Source organism: Tremella mesenterica (genome assembly GCF_000271645.1).
Source record: "Tremella mesenterica DSM 1558 unplaced genomic scaffold TREMEscaffold_1, whole genome shotgun sequence".
NCBI lineage: Eukaryota > Fungi > Basidiomycota > Tremellomycetes > Tremellales > Tremellaceae > Tremella > Tremella mesenterica.
Window position 1 is genome coordinate 914481 of NW_006711225.1, and position 20187 is coordinate 934667.

At 44.0% G+C, this 20187-nt stretch overlaps 6 protein-coding genes across 6 annotated transcripts; 3 read left to right on the forward strand and 3 right to left on the reverse strand.

The window, feature by feature from the left end:
* Positions 1 to 339: 339 nt before the first annotated feature.
* On the forward strand, positions 340 to 3985 carry TREMEDRAFT_20901 (uncharacterized protein; the record flags this gene model as incomplete). The annotated part of the gene is made up of 9 exons (XM_007000386.1): positions 340 to 399; positions 718 to 1072; positions 1151 to 1374; positions 1722 to 1904; positions 2051 to 2186; positions 2483 to 2817; positions 2905 to 2991; positions 3354 to 3477; positions 3642 to 3985. Coding segments are annotated over 9 exons (1848 nt in total), but the record flags the coding sequence as incomplete, so codon positions are not given.
* Positions 3986 to 4422: 437 nt separating this feature from the next.
* On the reverse strand, positions 4423 to 5688 carry TREMEDRAFT_25160 (uncharacterized protein; the record flags this gene model as incomplete). Its single annotated transcript, XM_007000530.1, has 3 exons — positions 4423 to 4761; positions 5100 to 5328; positions 5576 to 5688. 3 exons carry the CDS (start codon positions 5686 to 5688, stop codon positions 4423 to 4425), a joined length of 681 nt encoding a protein of 226 aa, XP_007000592.1.
* A 2328-nt stretch (positions 5689 to 8016) lies between these two features.
* On the forward strand, positions 8017 to 8908 carry TREMEDRAFT_36465 (uncharacterized protein). The gene is made up of 5 exons (XM_007000761.1): positions 8017 to 8043; positions 8092 to 8252; positions 8426 to 8542; positions 8669 to 8802; positions 8849 to 8908. The coding sequence occupies exons 1-5, from the start codon at positions 8037 to 8039 to the stop codon at positions 8865 to 8867; spliced, it is 438 nt and encodes a 145-aa protein (XP_007000823.1). The 5' UTR covers positions 8017 to 8036; the 3' UTR covers positions 8868 to 8908.
* Positions 8909 to 9321: 413 nt separating this feature from the next.
* TREMEDRAFT_24336 (uncharacterized protein) lies at positions 9322 to 11306 on the forward strand (the record flags this gene model as incomplete). The annotated part of the gene is made up of 3 exons (XM_007000425.1): positions 9322 to 9592; positions 9775 to 10440; positions 10567 to 11306. The coding sequence occupies 3 exons, from the start codon at positions 9322 to 9324 to the stop codon at positions 11304 to 11306; spliced, it is 1677 nt and encodes a 558-aa protein (XP_007000487.1).
* Positions 11307 to 11909: 603 nt separating this feature from the next.
* TREMEDRAFT_25563 (uncharacterized protein) lies at positions 11910 to 16293 on the reverse strand (the record flags this gene model as incomplete). Its single annotated transcript, XM_007000582.1, has 12 exons — positions 11910 to 12443; positions 12717 to 13235; positions 13317 to 13382; positions 13430 to 13555; positions 13600 to 13707; positions 13751 to 13858; positions 13935 to 14124; positions 14289 to 14464; positions 14608 to 14731; positions 14924 to 15010; positions 15335 to 15446; positions 15834 to 16293. The coding sequence occupies 12 exons, from the start codon at positions 16291 to 16293 to the stop codon at positions 11910 to 11912; spliced, it is 2610 nt and encodes an 869-aa protein (XP_007000644.1).
* A 519-nt stretch (positions 16294 to 16812) lies between these two features.
* Positions 16813 to 20187, reverse strand: TREMEDRAFT_25958 (uncharacterized protein; the record flags this gene model as incomplete). Its single annotated transcript, XM_007000632.1, has 7 exons — positions 16813 to 18370; positions 18476 to 18674; positions 18725 to 18875; positions 18923 to 19150; positions 19206 to 19708; positions 19752 to 19920; positions 19966 to 20187. The coding sequence occupies 7 exons, from the start codon at positions 20185 to 20187 to the stop codon at positions 16813 to 16815; spliced, it is 3030 nt and encodes a 1009-aa protein (XP_007000694.1).

Here is a 20187-nt window from a genome sequence, read left to right on the forward strand (position 1 = left end):
TGGGAAATAAGAGATATCTTGGGAAGATATCGCAAGGAGGTTTCGTCTCACCCCAAAGGCTTTCAGCCCCTTGCACGCCTAACTACATCGAACGACGGATGTGTTGGAGGTATTGCAAGCCTAAGTGAAGTCAACCTGCGCGTCTGTCTTTGCCATGAGTTAACGGCCATGAGAACATTTCATACATTTCACAGTGTTGTTCTTTGGCTTACCTGACATCTCGAGCTGTCAACTCATGAGACAAGAGATAACTATGAGAGAAAGATTTGAGAGATCTTAAAGAAGTTGAAAGGAAGAGAAAGTATGAGGATCGCGCCCGTTCCTATCGCTCCTCCTTCCCCTTTTCCCACCCCGACCTCAGCTGAACCGGTCGGAACCCCTCGTAAAAGACCCATGCCAGTGGTCGAAGTTCCTTCAGCTAAACGACGTCGTATCGAAGTTCCTTCCCCTTCCACACCTGGAACCCCTCAGACCATCCTTGGCAGTCCCTCTGCTTCCACCCCCCGCTCCAAACTCAACCGGCGCAAAGCCGACCGACCTGCCAAATCTACCAGACCGAACGACGAAACTCCCAATCTGAAAGATGCAAAACAAAGCAAGTTCATCAAAGCTCTCACTCAATCAGCTCGAAAACCGGCTCCTAATCGTACTTCTCAACCGACCACAGTCACTCCCATTAACAAACCCGTCAGAACTACACTTTCTTCGTCAAAGAAGAACCATGTGAGTGGTGGAGATGTCCCGAACTTCGACGAAGCATTCGATGATACACAAAATGAGAATACGACAGGAGAAAAAGGATGGAGTAGAGAGAGCTTTTTGGTGAATGAACATCTGAGGACTCAGAGGGAAGCGAGGAATTTCGTTTATGAGGGAAGTGCCGATGCTCCGAAACTGACCAGAAGTGGACGGGTTTTGGGAAGTGCAGTTGATGAGTATGGAGCGGGTAGGGAGACTCCGGACGAGGATGAAAGATCAGAAGCTCTGGAAGAAGATCAAGTCTCTGAATTGGACAGGAGGGAAGAGGAACATCTGGGGATAAACATTGACGAGGAAAGAGATGCAAGATTTGGTGAGATTGAGGAGGATGAGACAACGGATGAGATTGAAGTAAGAGGGGAGCACAAGGAGATAGGTGAAGGGAAGAAAGTGGTGGAACAAAAGATTAACCCTTTACCTCAATCAGCTAGGAAATACGTGTTGGACATTCTGGCAAATCTGAATGGTCGAAACGTCCGAGAACCCGCTCCGTTTATAGACGAGGAGAAGAATGAGGCATTGCAAGGACTGGTAGGGTTATTGAAAGGTACTGTGGAGAGAGGAGAGGGTAATAGTGCTTTGGTCGTTGGACCTCGAGGAGTAGGGAAGACGAGAGTGAGTGATGACTATATTCATGTATCATTTCCCTCCCTCTCTGACAATTCCTTACAAGCGTTTCATTCCCTTCATTTATAATTCGTCACCGTTCCAAATAACTCTTCGCGCCACCCTCCCTCATGGCCTTTGGGTTATGTGGACATTCTATATATCATTCTCCTTCTGAAATCCGTGTTGATTTATCCCCTTGATCCGTAACATCCTTCAAGGCCACCTCTATCGTACAGCATTGTTTAACAACCTGACGTGATGTATCATGAGGTCCCTTCTTCTTGAAGGTCGCAGATAGTTGAGACGTGATGAGAGGCCGTGCAATAGACGAATCCAATAACGACTAATCTCAGACCATTGCAAGAGCTCTTCAACTCCTGCCCTCATCTTCTACCCCACCTATCGTAGTTCATCTCTCCGGACATGCTCAAACCACAGACCGTCTTGCGATCCGGGAAATGGGTAGACAGATCTCAGAAGCGGAAGGTCGGATTGATACTTCAGAAGACGATGATGATCCCCAGACTGAGGAAGATGTGAGTTTCTTACCTTGACCCCATCTTCACCCTTCATTCATTTATGATAGTCGCTAACAGAGCCATGGGTCTGAGATGGACAGCTCTTGGATATGAAAGTATCATTCATGTCAAGGACAAATGTCAGACGATATACTAACAGATAGGAATACGCACCGACAACATTACCTTCTCATCTACTTGCGTTACTGACTGTTCCTTCTCCAAGAGCTATAGTGATAGTTATTGAAGAGTTTGATTTATTTACCGAACATGCTAGACAAGCTTTACTATATTGCCTTTGTGAGTTTTCCAAACCTTACTCTGAACTTTACTTCTCCCCTAATCGTCTCCATCCCCTGCTTGACCGCTCACTTTCTTCGACTCGTCACCGTTTTGCTCTGTCTCTTTAGGCAGTCCTCGTCGTAATGCACCACTGTATCCCCCTGTTTCTTCTTCCCCTTCGTATTCACACCTTGAGTCTCTTTGTCAAAATACTGTTCAAAAGCTTTTGGTATCCTTGTTCCCACCGCCCTCCACATTCAGGCCCCTCATATCTCACTACCTGGGGAGCTGAAAGGCACATGGCTCACTCTCAGTGGACGTAGTCCAAAGTATCAAAACCGGTCCTGTCGAATCTACCGGTCGAGGAGTCGCAGTAATCGGCCTTACAACCCGTATAGATACTTTACTTTTACTTGAAAAACGTGTCAAATCTCGATTCTCGCATAGAGTATGGAAAATCCTTTCTCCTCTCTCTCCAGGATCTTTAGGGTGGAGGAAACTTCTCAGAGGGGTGTTAGTACCTTGGGAACTCACCTCTTCAAATATGTGCTTCTCATCTACCTTCCCAACAAACGGAAAGAAGAAGTCAATTGAGGAGGAAGATGAAGCATGTAAGTTGTGGAAAGGAGATTGGGCGTTTGCCATTGAGGTGAGTATCAATTAAAGCTTCTCATGACAATTTCAGAATCGTTTCGAATGAATTGATGTGAGAAAGTTCAGAATTGACAAAATGAAGACTTTATTGGAACATCCTCAAATTATTCAACATCTCGACAGGTTGACAGGGCTGACAACGGATGTAAGGAACGTATATAGGCCTTTTGTGAGTACGACCATATCAAATTTATTTAGACCTCTTACTTTTCTGAACACATGCCTTATCTTAACGGTAAACATTCTTGACTACAGAATAGTTCCAGATGATCTTCACTCTTTGTTGAAAGTCTTCCTTTCCTTGTCAGATTCCTCACTTCATGATTCATGATTTGAAGATCACTCAGAACCTAAGATATTCCACCCAGAAATCATATCTTCGTATCAATCCTACGCCGTCTCTGGTGCCTCTCATCTGATCTCTGTTTGATAACTGCTCTCAGGTCATCTTTTCTTCACTGTCTCAAGAGACATCGAGCGTGTTCTGGACGACATGCATGAGTAAAACACAATGGGGGTGACTGACCATAGATAATACCCGTTTCAAAAGTCTTAGCGGGAGAATTAGACTTTATATCCGTTCAATCTATCGCTCAATCCATCTTGGACCAAATAGAAGGATCAGGATGGGGATTACAACTTGCAAAGCTTAAAGGTGAGTTAATCCCTATCTTAGTTCCCTTATTCCATATCATTCACAAATACCCATCCACCCATTCACCCCTCCTCCTCCCAGATGTTTTCAGAACCTCAAGTATCAGTATTAAAGAAGACCATTGGGTACTCGAGAGAAAAGACCATCAAATACCTAACTTTCAGGTCTCCCCCATCCAGCTCTCACAATTTTGATCATCTGTAAACATCTCATATCTGTCAATCAAGAAACTTTCAATTTAACTCAAATAACAGAAGAATACCTTCGTTTTTCTCGTACACGTTTAGTTGGTAGTGGTAAAACACGTTGGCCGATACCTCTTCTCAAAATGGCTTTCGAACATCTAGAAAGGGATGGTTTACTTTTACCCGTTTCAAAAGGAAGAATAGAATATAAGAAAATGCGTTGTACTTTATCAGCTGCGGAATTAGCGGGATGGTTTAGATTACATAATGGAGCTGGATTGGGTAATGAGTTGACCGCTTGGGGTAAAACATTAGGAGGACATGTTTAGTTTGGGAAGATTGGTATTTTCTTTGTATCTGAAGATGAAATCATGGAATGGATTGAGCATGTGATGTTGTACAAGTAGTAATCATGCATTGTCAATTAACAACTCCACTTATAGTATCTATGATTTCGCCTTCAAGTGGCTCCACTTGTTACTTGACGTGTTGTGATGCAGATAATGATAGAGTGTATGGCTTTGTTCCATCTGGAAATCTGGATATGTTAGTGGAGTAACGTCATTGAGAGGTAACATAGCAAAATCAATGAATTCATATACCGGAATCTATGGATCATATTCTTTAGAATCCAAAAAGAAAGCTTAACTGAGAACCGCATGAGATCTCATACCAATAAAGTAAACTAAAAAAAAGTCCGGATTTGTACCTGTCAAATTGATGGAATTGATATACTGTATACGAACAAGTGCAATGAACCTCACTTCACTCCATATTCCTCTCTGTACTTTTCAATACTTTCAACCTCTTTTTCCCAACCTCCTTTGATTTTCAAATACCCGATTATATCCCCAACTCCAATGATGGGTTCAATAGGAAACCCATATTCTTCTTCTAATTGTTGTACCGCACTCAAATTCGTTCCTTGTCCTTTTTCCTGTCGATCGACAAGTTGTACAACTCCGACGACTTTAGCTTCGGGATGATTTGAAAACATTTCGAGAGATTCTCGGATTGCAGTACCGCGAGTTAAGACATCATCGATTATTACTATTCTACCTTTGAGTGGGGCACCGACTAAGTTACCTCCTTCTCCGTGCTGAATGTTAGCGGTTTCTGTTTGGATATTCATCATGCTCAGAGATCATATATCTAGCAAGGGATGTGTGGGGGAGAGGTGGAGGGGCATTGTATAGCATACGACTGGGATACGTTGAGATATAAAATAAAATAAACATTGACAGAGAATAGATAGTGAGGAATGATCGAACACGGGGTGGATGTTGATGGTGAGGTAGGAGGAAAATGGTAGAAGTGGAAGAATAATGACATGTCGGTGATACAAAACAGTATGATGAGAGTTGAAGGATTAAAGTGGGATTTGAGAAAGCTGTAGAGTGGTAGATGGGAAATATAATAGGAGAAAAAAATACCCACATCCTTGGCTTCTTTACGGTTATAAGCAAATCCAACATTTCTACCATGAGATCTATACAATTCCACAGCTGTTATAGCGGCCAAAGAAATCCCTTTGTAAGCCGGTCCGAAGAGTATGTCGAATTCCGGTATACGGGATGACGTGAGTAAAGTCGCGTAGGCTTCTGCTGTGGCTGCTAAGAGGGAAGAAGTGTATAAACGACCTGCGTTGAAGAAATAAGGTGAGATTCTGAGTTATCAATGGTTGGTTCTACTCCCTCCTGACTCCACTGCCTCACTGTTTGAACAGGTTTATTGTCACTCGATTTTGAACTCGCTACCGTCTCAAATATCTCGAGTCGTGGCATGGTGAGTAATTGAAAAGACAGAAAAACGCGTCCATGTAGGAAGGACAAAGTACGAGGGGAGAGGTATGAGCTGCAGACAGGAGGTAAGGGAGGACTCGAAAGAGTCGAGAGGAAGAGGGATTCACTCACCGACCCGACTTGAGTGTGAACTGTCCAAAGAGGAGAACACCATTATCGATAGCGCTCTCTATGAATTGTTGTTTCGTCTTGTCCAATTCGACCTCTTCCACAGGGACTGACATCTTCGGTTCTGAAAATAGACTTTGAGAGCGTTACATATCGGAAAGAGAAAATTGAAGGATGGCTTAGCGAGATGAAATACTTCTGGGGTGGGGGCGGAATGTGGCACCTTGAACGTGGCACCCTTCAAGGGGGATCATTCACTGCCACTTCTATCACCAAGGATGAAACGTTGGTCATGCTGGTGTATCCTCGACTGCCAAAGTGGTAATGAAGGAGAGGAAGACAAAGGGGGAAAGAAGAAGATCTAATGTAGAAGGTCATGAAAGGAGGTGACGTGGTGACGTCAGAACGCCCCACTGAACGGAAGAAGGGGGATGAAAGGAAGTTAGTTTTGTGAGTGCCAGATACTTAGACGATCTCCTTAGTTACGTCTGCCTCGGTTTTCCCATATATTCATAAATCGAAACATATCAAGGGATTGGGAGGGGGAAAGAAGGAAAAAAAGGAAAAGAGGGACAGAATGATTTCTACACAACGTGGACAATCCCAAGACAAACCATCGATGAAGTCCAATCATCATCATACTCCGTCATCAGGGTCTTCCTCCGTCCCAAGAAAAATGCCAGGATTCGTCATGCCCGATCTCAGCTTTCTGGACGACGCATTGATCCCTTCTGTCCCAATGGGATCATTAGGACATTCAGACTTGATGGGTCATCGATACCGTCCACCTGTCCAACCTGACGTCAAGGACTCTCATCCTGTTGGCCAGATTCCCATTGGCGGGGTAATATCACATAATGGGGTTAGATCAAGGTCAGACGATTTGGGAAGAGGGGTGATGAAGAGAAGTTCAATGGTTGATATTGGTAATCGAGCAGGAGTAGGAGCGGGATCTGGGGCTGGCATAGGGATAGGTATGACTATGGGTGATATCAAGAGTCTGACGATGGGAAGTGCAAAAGCGATGCTTAAGAGGTTAAGCACGGTACCGACGCCGCCTCCTAAAAATCGGCATGACATATCAGGGAAGGAAGGGAGAGTTGGAAGTAGAGAGAGAATAAGGAAGAAACATTCGAGGACGGCTTCGGACACTACGGCGGATATCATCACGGAGAAGGTGAGAGCGCCCGTACAGGCTGCTCATGTTGACAGAGGATACCAGGGTTTTCGCCCGGGGGACGTGGGTGAGAGTGGGGGAGACAAAACAGGTAGATCTGTACGAGCGAATAAGGAAGACAGGATTAAGGGAGTTACTGAAGGGCAAAGACCAAAGAGGGGGGAGAGAGCTGTGGGACGAGAGAAGATAGATGAAGGTTTACGAGGAGAGAGAACTCACAAGATGGAGGAAGGAGGCAAGGTAAGAGATTTGGAAAAGAAGAAAGCTTCAGCAACTGCGCAACTGAAATCACTCAACGTACCTCCTCCCAGAAAACCAATGAACCAAATTAGCCCGCTTGACCAATCTCACCGAAAGATTTCCCCTCCTTTACCCGCCCAACAACTATCCAATTCGAGTGTTCCTCGTGAACCCTCATCCATCCCATCAGGAGCTATCCAGCTTCGACCGGATAATTCCACCGTAGCCCTCCTAAGATCATTGATTTCCCTCATACCGCCTTCTCGAACACCGTCTCTTCCATCGGCGGAAACAGGGATCTTTCTTCCCGCCTCACTCCTTACACCGCTCTCGCTGGTCCTTGAGGTCCTGGTAGTTGAGCGAGAAGTACTAAAAGATAATGTAGAAGCCGCACCCAGACTTCCGATTCTTGCAGATGGAAGACTGCTGCAACTTCGTGGAGAGGGAGAGGTGGATTGGAGGGTGGCACAACAGTATTTCTTAGCCGTTGGACAAATTCTCCTCAAGCTTCTTAAATTACTTGATACTTCAACACAGGGTAATCGCCATACCAAGGATCTAGCAGAGAAGGAAGAGTTGATCAAGTCCGTTAGAATTTACGTTGGGAAGATGAAGAAGGTATTCAGTGAGGTTGCTGCGATGTACGTCGAAGGGTATGGGTTTGTGAGAGGATGGTGGGATGAAGGGGGTATGAAGGGGGCCGCAGGTGAGATTGGAAGATGGGGGGAGATTTTGAATGTGTGATGACAGACTTGTTGTAGCATGTATTATATAGCGTGTGCCGTAAAGTTAAGTGAGCGTGTAATTACTCGTCATGTAGCCTTGCTTTGTCATTCACGAGGTGTCAACATAGAGTAAGTATTTGAGAGACTGACTCGACGGTCCAAAGTGACCAAAGTACTGATCGCTCATTTCGGCGATAAGTAACTTAGCCTTGGACATCGGAGTTATCAGCTGCCACACTCACCTCTGCATCGGACTTACCTCCCTTTCCCCTGCCTCACTCAAGACCCCGTCTTCATCTTCACATAGACAGCATCTATCACCATGGGTTGTGCGTGCTATCCTTATCAGAACAAGCATCACAAAGACTAACATGCAGCCAACAAACCTCGAGGACTTCACGCTGCTCGACAGCTCCGAACATCGCGTAGAGAGAACCGATGGGCCGATGCCGCTTACAACAAGCGTGCTTTGGGAAAGTTTTACAAGACTTCTCCTACTGGTGGTAGTTCCCATGCTAAAGGGATTGTTTTGGAGAAGGTGGGTCCGGAATCTCTACCTCCGTGCATATCCCCAGTTCGACAGCTCTTTACTCAGCAATCCGCTGGTGATTAGTGACCATGTGGAAGCAATGTATTGGGTTCGGGTGTGGAGGTGGTCTTGCGATTGTCAAGGTATACATGCAGCGTGGACCGTCCATACTGACGCAATAGGTCGGTGTCGAGGCTAAACAACCCAACTCTGCTATCCGAAAATGTGTCCGTGTCCAACTCATCAAGAACGGTAAGAAAGTCACGGCTTTCGTTCCCAATGACGGTTGTTTGAACTTTGTGAGTGTCCCTCTTCCTCCTCATCTCGTTCTACACTCTCTCCACAGACTTTAACCGTACTGTGTTCGAAATATGAATAGCTCCATATGACCCAGGTACCGAATGGAGGCACGATGCTGATCTTAGACCGACGAGAACGACGAGGTGCTCATCTCCGGTTTCGGTCGACGTGGAAAGGCAAAGGGTGATATTCCCGGTGTCCGTTTCAAAGTTGTCAAGGTCTCCGGTGTGGGTTTGATGGCTCTTTGGAAAGAGAAGAAGTGAGTTGAATGAGTTGAGTCGGGGAAGATTATGCTGACATGACAGGGAGAAGCCTAGGTCGTAGTTTGACTCACAGCTTGCATGTATGATGATACATTTCCATCTTCTGTTTTCCTTGGTCATAAGCTCTGTCAACATTCAGACACAGTGGTACGCCGGCTGCTCTGGCCTACATCAGATGCCGGATGGCTTGTGGCAGTCGGCCCCCTTGTGACGCAGACATGTCAGTGGACGGCCTTGGGTTCATCTACCCCACCTGCACCACCTGCGTACCTGCATACCTGTCCTCGGTATTCACTACCCTTCCGCATTACATATACATACTTGAACTGATGCCTTCTCTGAGCTTCATGACTGTGTAAATAGCCGTCTCCTGCATACTTCGATGTGAGCGCGGTATCACGTGAACATTTTGCGGAGCCCCGTATCTCACCTTGTCCTCCAATTCTCCGCCATGACTCGTATCTCAACTGAACTACTCGAGTAAGCTACATAGACTACAACATGTCACCCAGCACATGACACCCCCACGCCGTATCGTTATCCTAGGCGGGGGAATAGCCGGTCTCACAGCTGCCTATCGTCTCTCTTCTCTTCTCCCCTCGTCCAAGATCACCCTGCTCGAAACGACCGATCGACTGGGAGGATGGGTTCGTTCTGTCCCCTATCGTGTCACGTCTCTCGATGAGCTGGGGGGAGCATCGACCAAGGATGTGGTCTTGGATTCTGGACCTAGGACTTTGAGACCTAGGGGTAGTAAAGGGGCGATGAGCACTTTGCGTCTGGCGAGTTGATCTCTCTCCGCTCCTCTCCCTTCCTCTCTTTCCAAACAAAGCTTCCATACACCTTACTTATTTCACGTATCAGCATATAATCTTCCTTCGCTTTGGATGTAGACCGGACAGACCTATCGTAATCTTACTCTTGTAAAAATACGTCTCAATGTCATGTGCTTATCTACCAGATCAAAGATCTCGGATTGGAATCATCTCTCATACCTATACCCAAATCCCACCCATCGGCTAAATCCCGATTCATACTCGATCCCAACACTTATACACTCACCAAACTCCCTAGCGGTATATCAGACTTTTTTAAACTTCAACCTCCTCTTTTAAGGGGTTTACTCAAATCTCTATTGCTAGAACCATTCGCCAGTCTTCGACGTATTCCCAATATCAACTCTAAACCCCACTATGAGCATTCTGTCATGTCAAAACAAACGGAGCGGGGAAAAGACGAAACGGTCGATTCATTCATCTCTCGACGATTTGGAAAACCCATGACTTTACTTGTCAGTTCTATGATCCATGGGATTTACGCTACCTCATCTTCTGTTCTTTCTGTCAGATCATCACCTTTCGCTTATGCTTGGAAGACGGAGAGGAAATACGGTTCGATAATCCCTTATATCTTTTTACCTCGACATGATCCATCTGTCCCCACGCTGGACATGAAAGAAGATGATTATATGAATGATATGAAGAAACAAAGTTCCGATTGGAGTCTTTATGGATTAAAAGGTGGTTTGGAAAGTTTAACTTCAAAATTGAGTTCTCAACTTGTTCAAAGTAAGAATGTCGACATTCATCTTTCATCCAAAGTTACATCAATAGAAATATCTTCTCTTGACCCGAGTTTCACAACTGAACCTTCCTCTTATCCTATACCTTCAAACAAGAAACCTACGACAAACTCCGATTCTGTCTCAATAGGAAATCTTTCACACTCTGATCCATCAAATCCGTCAAACAATGTGAAAGTGTACACCTCACAAAATACTTTCGAAGCAGATTGTATAATCTCAACTCTACCTCCTTCCACTCTCTCACATCTTTTACCACTTTCTCAACTAGGTGTGAATCCCTCTACAACAGTAGGAGTTATCAACCTTCTTTATCCTCTAGATCCAAAACATGTTCATCCAGAAGGTTTCGGATATTTGATACCTAAATCCACCCGAAGACAAAACCCAGAAGGGGTATTAGGTGTCATCTTTGATTCTACAGCTTTACCAGGAGTGGATTCTTCTGAAGGATTTACAAAATTGACAGTGATGATAGGTGGACCATATTGGTCAAATTTAGATCCATCTTACAACCCCTCTTTAATTTCACAAACCCCAAATTCTGGACGATCGAATGGGAGAATAGAGGATCAAAAGAATATTTTCAAGATACCGAAAGAAGAAGAATTATCAGGATTAGCATTGAAACATTTACACAGAGTGTTTCCTAATTTAGAAAGAACGAAACCTTTGTTAAACATTTCTCATTTACATAAAGATTGTATACCGACTTATCTTCCTGGACATGGGGATAGATTGAGGAAGACGCATGAAGAGATTTTGAGTAAAAAATGGGGAGGAAGGTTGATATTGGCTGGAAATGGGTATGGTGGAGTGGGGGTTAATGATAGTGTTTGGAGTGCTGAATGTGCTGTTAAAGGGGTAATGGAGGGGAGACAGATTACGGGATTGGAAGATTGGGCAAAGTGGGAATGAGAAGTCGTCGTTTATCCATGTGGTGGACTTGATACGAAATAACGGAAAACGTGTGTGAGGATTGATCAGGATCAAGGGGGACGGATGACATTCTCATGCATTGCATCGAAACAATTTTCGCCATGATTGGGTACTCAGTGCGATTGGAAATAGGGAACATGTTGCTACGATGGATGACACAGGGTATAGTAGTGATCACACAGACACAAATTCCCTGTCGCCGGAGAATCAGAGTCGGGTGCTCTACTTAGTGTACTAGGAGTGAAGCACTGTTTGCGAGGTGAGATAAATCAAGCGAGATTCGGTCTATGAATGAGTGACATCAGTGACATGAGACATCAAAGAAAGGCAGTTTCAAGAAAAGAAAAGACAACATTCAATGACATTCCATGGTTTTAAAATGAAAGTTGGATATCCATCAAAGTTGTTCAAGAATCCTAACTAATCTCACGCAAATACCACCCTTCATCTTCATTATAACACTCTCTCAACCCCTTCTTCCCTCTCTTATCATCGACATTTCTGCACCGCTCTTCACCTTTTTCTCCCATACACAATGTTACCGCACCACCCATTCCTAAATCCGAATGAAATCTTTATAGTTCATCTCATACCGTTCCCATGAGGAGAAGGATCACTCAAAGGAGTTCGTTCTGGAGTATCCACCAATCCACTCAATCCATTCCCCATTATCTTTCTCTTCTTACTTACCTCATCTCGAGTCTCATCCTCATCCTCATCATCATCATCAAGATCGATATCCATCTCATCATCAGAAAACATATCAGCCACATCTTCCATCACCCCTTCGTCTATCTCACCAGGCGGATCAGGTGGTCTTTCCGTTGGTTCGGCAGGTATCTCCGATCTTGTTGAATGTGAATGTGAATGTGAATGGGAATGTGAATGTGAATGAGATTGAGAATGTGATTGAGAATGTGATTGAGAATGAGAATGGGATGAACGAGAATGTGAAGATTTGAGTTTTCCTTTATCTTTAAGCTTTTTGAGAAGTTTATGTGTATATTCTTTAACAAAAGATTTCATCTTTGTTTTTTTCTCTTCTGTCAGATTAGGATGTGAGGTGGTTGCGTAGGAAGGAGATTTCTTTTCTTTTTCAACCAATATGAGTGTACACTGAATTGTCAGCCCACCTCCTCTACGTCGCATTTGAGAACCCCGTCCCTTCCCCCTTTTGGTGTTGGAAAGTAAGTTGGTCAAGATAGGAAAGTGAACTGTTCACACAACAGAACAGTCAACGAGATGTGAGACCGATTAAAAGAGATGAAATCTGAGCATTTCCAATTGGAAAATCATAATGTGTGATTGCGTTGGAAATGATGGTCATTGGTCTAGAGAAAATACGAACAGGAGAGGGAGAAAATGGTATAGAAATCAAGAACCACTCACCTCCTTGGCATACTTTTTAAAAGTATCATGATCCATTTGAGATTTATATTTGCTCATACTTTTCACGACCCATTCACCAACTACAACCTTTAATCTCTTTTCTTTTCTTGCTTCATCCATTTCATACATCCTCTTTGCTCTTTTTTTCCTATCTTCATCATCACCAGGTGTATCATCTAATCGACTTCTAGATCCTGATCTACTGCTTTCCGCCGGACTTTCAGTAACCACATTCTGAGCTGCCACAGCGGCTGCCATGGTTTGTTGAGCTAATGCGATGATAGCATCTAATTTTGACCTATCGGCAATTGTTGATTGTGTCGGTGCGGGTTTAGGAGGTGGAAGGGGAGGTTTAGGTCTGACGAAAGGGATATTGGGTCGAGAACGAACGGGTGCTACATCGAATTGAATTTGACCGGTATTTTCCCATGTATTGGTACGATGTGAAGATTGAGAATGAGAATGTAATGAATCGAATTCGGCTATTGTAGTGGTGGCTGCTTCATCTTCCGCGTCGAGCTATCCGTCAATTTTATTCCTTGGACGGAGACGAACTTGGTTGATTGAATTTGAAAAAAAGAAGCAATGTGGGACACTGACAGAAGATATTTTCGGTACTCTGGGAATCTTGAATGAATGAGCTAAACTATCCCAATATGTCAACAACTGATGATTAGCAAGTCAAGCATCATGATGAAGAGATTTGAACTGACCTGTTTGGCTGTCGATGCAATGACTTCATTTTGATCATCTGCCAATGCTCGAACGGGAATTTCAATCTTTGAATCCTCCACTTTGTTCTTATACTGTAAAGGCCACTTTGACATGCTTTCCAGTGCCTAAACCATCAGTATATTTCGACTAATCAGACCGGGTTACTCACAAGAAGGATAATCTGTTGTTGGTCTGCTAGTTTGGTCAAAATCATACTCATGAGTGAAAACCCGTGAAGTCGCATCAACCCTCTTTGACAAACAGGATCCTCTGTCATCTATTCATGAGCTCTGTAGCCCAATCAAAAGCTCGAGACTCACTTTTATTCGTTCCAACAACCGACTCATCATTCTGACATTCTCCATAGATTGTCGCATCGCAGCAGCGACCTTTTGAACCTCGTGTGGTTGTATGGGATGTAACACAGGCTGTGATCATCAGCACTCCCCAATCCCGGCGTAAGCGTTCATGACATGAGGCAAGATAGAGGACAAAAAGACTCACAACAAAGTCTTCATCCAATTGACGAGATTTCTTCTTCTTGCTACCTTTCATCTCCAACTCTTCCACTTCATCCGTGATACCCAGAGCATCAAGGAAGAGGTTGCTCATTCCTCCTATATCTGTTTGCGTCTTTCCGCCGATCGTGCCAACGCAATTTGGTTCGCCGCAGTAACATGGTTGAGCGTCGTGACTGATAGTCAGTCGAAGAGCTTTTCACCTTCATCTGCGCCTTCTTCAGGGCATGCTGATGGCCGAAACCATGATGAGCATCGAGATAGTCATTAAAAGATAGAATTCTTCGGACGATACCAGTTGGCCGGTTACAGAAATGAACAAATGTGAAAGTGTACTCACCCATACCGATCCACATTATAGTTAAAAGTGATCTCCTCATCCTTGATAATGTCCCTCTTCGCAAAGATACCCATGCGTAATCTCCGACCTACGACCCATTTCTGAACTTCGGAATTAGGGTTACAAGAGTGATTTGCGAATCGTCCTATCCCACCTTTTTTCGTCGCGTCGATGTACTGATATCAACAACGAGTCCACCTCCTCTCAAATTCCTCAATCATAAGAAAACCCTCCAATCGGTCATGAGTCTGAGTTTTGTCCCTCCCGTGGTGATAATCGGCAGAGGCTACGGAAGAGAAGAAAGAAAATATAGACTCACCTCCTCCTTCTGCAACATCATAAAGTAAAAATGTTTGATACCTTCATCTGCATACTGAGCCATTCGTTTTCTAAAGGTAGTCTCTTTAATCACTTCTCCAATGTATTCGTAGATCAACGAACCCCTATGTGTCAGCTTTTGCTTAACCCTCGTCACCATACTCTCTCCCATATAATTGTTTCCAGCCTACACAAGGAACCAAGATACTTGTAGAGAAACGGTTAAGTAGACGACCGGATCCCTATGATGACCTACCAAGCATCTCGCCGTATGGTATGGGAGGTTTGGGAGGATGGGAAAGTATGACGACACTAACTCTGGTATATCATCCGCCGCTCTCAAACCAAACCCTTTCATCTCGGTCAACACAACATCTATAGGTGCATATTGTCGTTTTCCGAACCTTGAGTATTAGCATGTCCTGCATATCTGACAAAATCATCCTTTCCATTGATGACACCTATCAGATATTTCGTACACCCCTGAACAGCTTTAAAGATGTCATCGAGGCAGTTGTGAACTTCCGGAGGAGAAACAGTAAAATCGTTGACCTAATGATCTAAGAGATACATACAGTACTCTCTCTAGGCTGGGAAAGGGAAATTGTTTCAGGGCGAAACTCCAGACAATCGCGAGAGGAGCTCGAATGAGCGATTGATAAAACTACCTCCTGATAATTTACAGAAAAGCAAAAGTTTACTAATGAATCAGTAGGAAAAAGACATACCGTTGATTTTGACATTGTTCCCTTGCTCTACATTCCCCAGGTAAACATTCGATAAAGATAGCTCTGTTTATACAATCCGACTGAGATCCACAAGGTTCTGCATGAGGGTCATCTGGAAGTCAGCCTAAGCAGGACGTGATTTATCTTCATTTACGAGGTCTATTTTCCCTCTTTAGATCACAACTCTGCACCTCATCGTTTTCAACCAGGAATCGATCCCGGTCGCGTCAAGATAGTGACAGTGATCCTTTTGTCTTTGAGAGAGAAAAACCGAGTATTGTAGCCGTATGAGACGAAGAGATCGCCACCCTCTCATACCACTTTGCACGTCGCTCAGATTCTCCAACCCCGCCACTCATCTCACCAACATATTTCTGAGACACGCCACCCAAGTGTCTACATAATCTAACGTTTCCAACGACGAATGACTTTGACCCAATGAGAAATAAGAGGGAAATGGGGTTAGTGAAAGGAAAAAGAGTAGAACAACAAAACACACCTCGGTCATAAACACAATCACAAACCATCATCTCATCTTGTTCCCTACTCAAACCTAAATCTTTTCTCTCATAAACACATTTCTCTAAACTTTCAAAACTTTCACAAGCTTGTTCCCATGCTAAAGGTAATTGATCAATCAAAACAGGTTTGTTCTGAGAAACGTTCAAGTTTTTCTTTCCATTATTTTTCCTACCATTTCCTCTCGTGTGACTTTTCCCTTCTCCTTTCACTTTGAAATCTTTCCTTATTTCTCCTTTTCTTTTGATATCTTTATCTTTATCTTTCTCATCATTCCCATTGAGAAGGACAAGATCATCTTTGATATCTTGCTCGTCATGGTCGATCTTTATTTCCGATGGATCGAGTTTGTCATCATGATTACCATTGATCGTAGAGGATGAAAGGGAGGGTTTGATTTCTTCTGTATTGCCCGAGACAGGTTCTGATTTGAGGTTCATATTGAGTAGAAAAACATATGAGTGAGATGATAGTTACTGTGATGAGGTTTAAGGTAGACTGCTGGTCAGATTGAGGTGTATTCGTGAGAGAAAGAACTCACGATTTAATTGAAAATGACTTGATAGGAAAGATGAAAGGGAAAAGGGAAAAGGAGAAAAGTAGAAGGGAAAAGGAGTGACGAGATGAAGAGGGAAAGGTGTACAAAGTCAAAGTCGTGACTGATTCGGTCATCGTTTAAAAAAATCAAACCTCGATACCACAATTGGTCGTAACATCGCTCACCACATACATCACATGCTTCTCTTCAACAACAAGGTGAGCAACCTTGAAACAACAAATCTCAATGCATGCAAAAACAACATTTAGTCCATGCTTGTTACTTCATCCATCTTTCTCGTCCAACAACCAACAATGCGCTCGTATACCAATTGCCCTCCCCCCTCTCAGCAGCGAGTGTACTGTATCAAATGGCCTGAACAACCCAGCAGGTCAATCCTCCATAACTAATGCTTTCAAACTTAATCATGACCCCACCCATTCCCCTCCCTGACCACAGGGGTCAAAACGTCCATTTCATCCAAAGCCATTCCCATCCCATCAGTAATAGTATCCTCACTTCCATCCCTCATCCCACCACTTCTTCTTCCCAATCTCCACCATTTCGAGCCCGATCCAGAAGAGACACTTCTCGTGCTGTCCTTATCCTCTGTCGTACTCATCACTCCATTCCTCATTGGTGTAGGTGTATATATCGATCTCGTCTTTAATTCATAACTTTCCGTCCTCTTATGTCTCGGAACGGTCTCGAAACTCGAAGTGAGTTGAGCGTTCTTCGCTTTCTCTCTCAATTCATCCACTGAAGATGATGTTCTTAAACCTGGACTAGGTACTCCGTTGGTCGAAAAAGTAGCTGATGGTATTGGGAAAGAAACACTAGTAGCAATAGGTGTTGAATCTTCATCATATGTCCCATTTTGAATAGTCACCGGTTGAGGTGTAGTTTTGATAGGTCTTGTGACTCTTTGACTTGGACCTAATGGAGGGTCCAGAGCTGGAGATTTAGCCATTCGAGGTCGAAGTAGATCGAACTGATATTTCCTATCTCTTTCTTGACGTCTTAGCCATGTAAAGAATTCTTTTGGTAATTTCCTCAACTTCGTTTCACTTGGTAATGACCATCCTAATGGTTTAGCAGAAGAGAAGGAATCTCTAGAAGAAGGACGAGAATTGATAGAATCAGTGATGAAAGGTGAAATAGAAGACATAGTGTTGAATGCTGCATCTTTAGGTGGTGTAGCTATGAGGTAGGTGTTATCGGAAGGAAGATTAAAATGTAACATATGTCGAGGATCTAATAATTCACCAATACATTCTGGACCTGCTTGAGGTGTGAAATCGGCTAATGATGTAGTACCGTCAAATAAAGCGTCGATAGATGTTGAATCGTCTTTATTTCCGATATCATGAGAACAAGTCGTTTCGTTCGTATCATCACTTGAACGTCTTCTAGCGTCATTTTTCATGACTTCCATTGACATTTGAACTCTTCGACGATCCCAATCTTTTTGAAGTTGAGACAAATATTGCGTACATTCTTCCGACATTTTACCTTCATTGACTTCATATCGATAATCACGCACAGCACGTCGCATTTGCATAGGATTTAAAGAACGCATGTTTTGTAAAGTTCCAATGAGTGTATCGAATTCTTTGATTTGTGAACTACATTGAAGCCATTGTAATAGTTGAGCAACCGGTTCTAAATGTTTCGTAGCTGTTTTCGAAGGTATACCATGTGATCTTACCCAATCGTCTAACGCAGTGATGTTCATTCGGATTTGAACAGCTTTAGAGCGACAGAGATATTTCTTTCGAGTGAGGATACGATTGAATAATTCCGAAGCTATCCAATAAAAGATTTGGGAAAAGGCTTGAACGGTGAGAGCAGGGTTGACATCGTAGATTTGTAATACGACAAGAACCCCGGTAAGAATGTCGGTGATGGATTGAGGAGTTACTTCTTCCATGGCACCTTGTATCGATCGTGTACTGGGACTTTCCGATATCCTGTTTCTACTTGCTGAAGCTCGAAGATCTTGGACAGATTGTTGTCTTGTTGGAGTCTTTGGGATGGATGATATAGAGTTTCGCACAGATGATGAACCGGTATCTGGCATAGACGGAGAAGATGTTATACCATTGTTAAATATTTGTGAAGCTTTGGGAAGGAGTTCACGTTTCTTCTTTCCTCCAAAAGAACGGAACAACGTCCATTCACCCTCAAACCTAACATCACCGACTTCTTCCAGATTTTCATAGTCCAACAAAGAGGCATCCAGTATTATATCGATCCGACGCTCTGCTACTCGGATCACAAACACTGGTCAGGGTCAGTTGACCAATTCACGTCAAAAACAAAAAAACACGGACCATGAATGGCATTGATGAGCTCTTCCATCATCGAGATGAATCCCAACTTCTCACATGCCTCTTCAAGACCAGCGTCGGATCGTAGGAGATGCAAGAGGACTGTCGTATTATAGGCCCAGTATGACAAAAAGGCAAGGTCCTCCACATTACTCTAAACATGTCAGCTTGACATGACCGTCGATAGATTGAGCATCTCACATATACACCCTGCTCGATCTTCTCGACAGCTCCTTCTATCAGTTCTTCCAACCATGATTGGTCGCATCGGTAATGAGCGAATCGTGCATATAAGTAGATAGCATTGGCTGGCACCGCTCTTTCTTCCACAGGGAAGCAATAAGGCTGTCGAGCTGTGATGAAGATGTCGAATATGATCGGAAGTTGAGAGAGGGAGAACACGAGCAGGGTCTCGTGTATATCCTTGTTCTATCAATTAGCCAACCTTTCACTTCTTCTCGATGGTCGAAGAATAACCTACAACAACAGAATCATCCTCATAATCACTCTCTGATTCCTCAGCTGTCGATTCGTCATCTATCCATCCCAATCCCGAATCAGCCGACAATCGCTTGCCAGGGGTGTTTTGGTTCAAGAGATATTCCGGATTCACCCCTACCACCCTCACCGTCTCCCTTATGAACACCCCCCTCTCCGCTTCCATCTTCCACAGTCTCTCCAACCTAGATTTCTGCTCTATCATACCTACTGCCCTTGAACGTCTTCGTCCAAGCATAGACTGTCTCTGGGCGCTCAAACTTCCATCCCAGGGACCTTCAGGTAGTATAGCCGAAGTAGTTGGACCTGTAGATGTGGCGTGTTCCAACAATACAGCAACTTCCTGTCTATCGTCGAGACCCGCTATCAGATCCAAAGGTGTCAAACCGCGATTGGTCAAGACGCGACAACTTGCACCGCGTGTCAGTAGGAAAGAGATAAGTGGTGCTGTTGATACTAAGGCTGAGAGATGTAATGGTGTCCAGCCTCCTGATACATCAACATAACATCCTGTGTAAATGCAATTACTCACCTCTGTCTCTACCTTTTCTCGGACCGACTTCTAATCCCCAACGTAATACCACAGCCCTAGTACATTCTTCTTTCTCCTGAGAACCACAACTCCCAAGAATGGTCATTCCTACCAATCCCCAACCATCTTCATCTTCGATCAACTGTACCTCTTCATCTAGTATAGCAGCCTGAAGTCAGCCACGACCTCTACGCGTGTTGTAAAGATGACTCACATGTTGACCGGTCAAAGCTGTCAGCCACATCAATAGCTCACTATCGCAATGTTCAGCAGCATGTCGAAGGGCGTGTCGAAGTATGAGAGCAGTCCGAGCATCGTGTATCTCGTCAGAACAAGGAGGATCATCTAGTAATGATTGAATGGTAGCTGGAGAGGGTGATTGTAGAAATCGGGGTAGAGGTGGTAATTGGTTAGCAAAAGAACTTGCACTGATCAT

What these genes read in the sequence shown, in the direction of transcription:
- TREMEDRAFT_36465 (XM_007000761.1), top strand. An exon ending in AAGGGATTGTTTTGGAGAAG is followed by an intron (nt 8,253 to 8,425) that starts GTGGGTCCGGAA and finishes CTGACGCAATAG; the next exon opens with GTCGGTGTCGAGGCTAAACA. An exon ending in ATGACGGTTGTTTGAACTTT is followed by an intron (nt 8,543 to 8,668) that starts GTGAGTGTCCCT and finishes TGCTGATCTTAG; the next exon opens with ACCGACGAGAACGACGAGGT.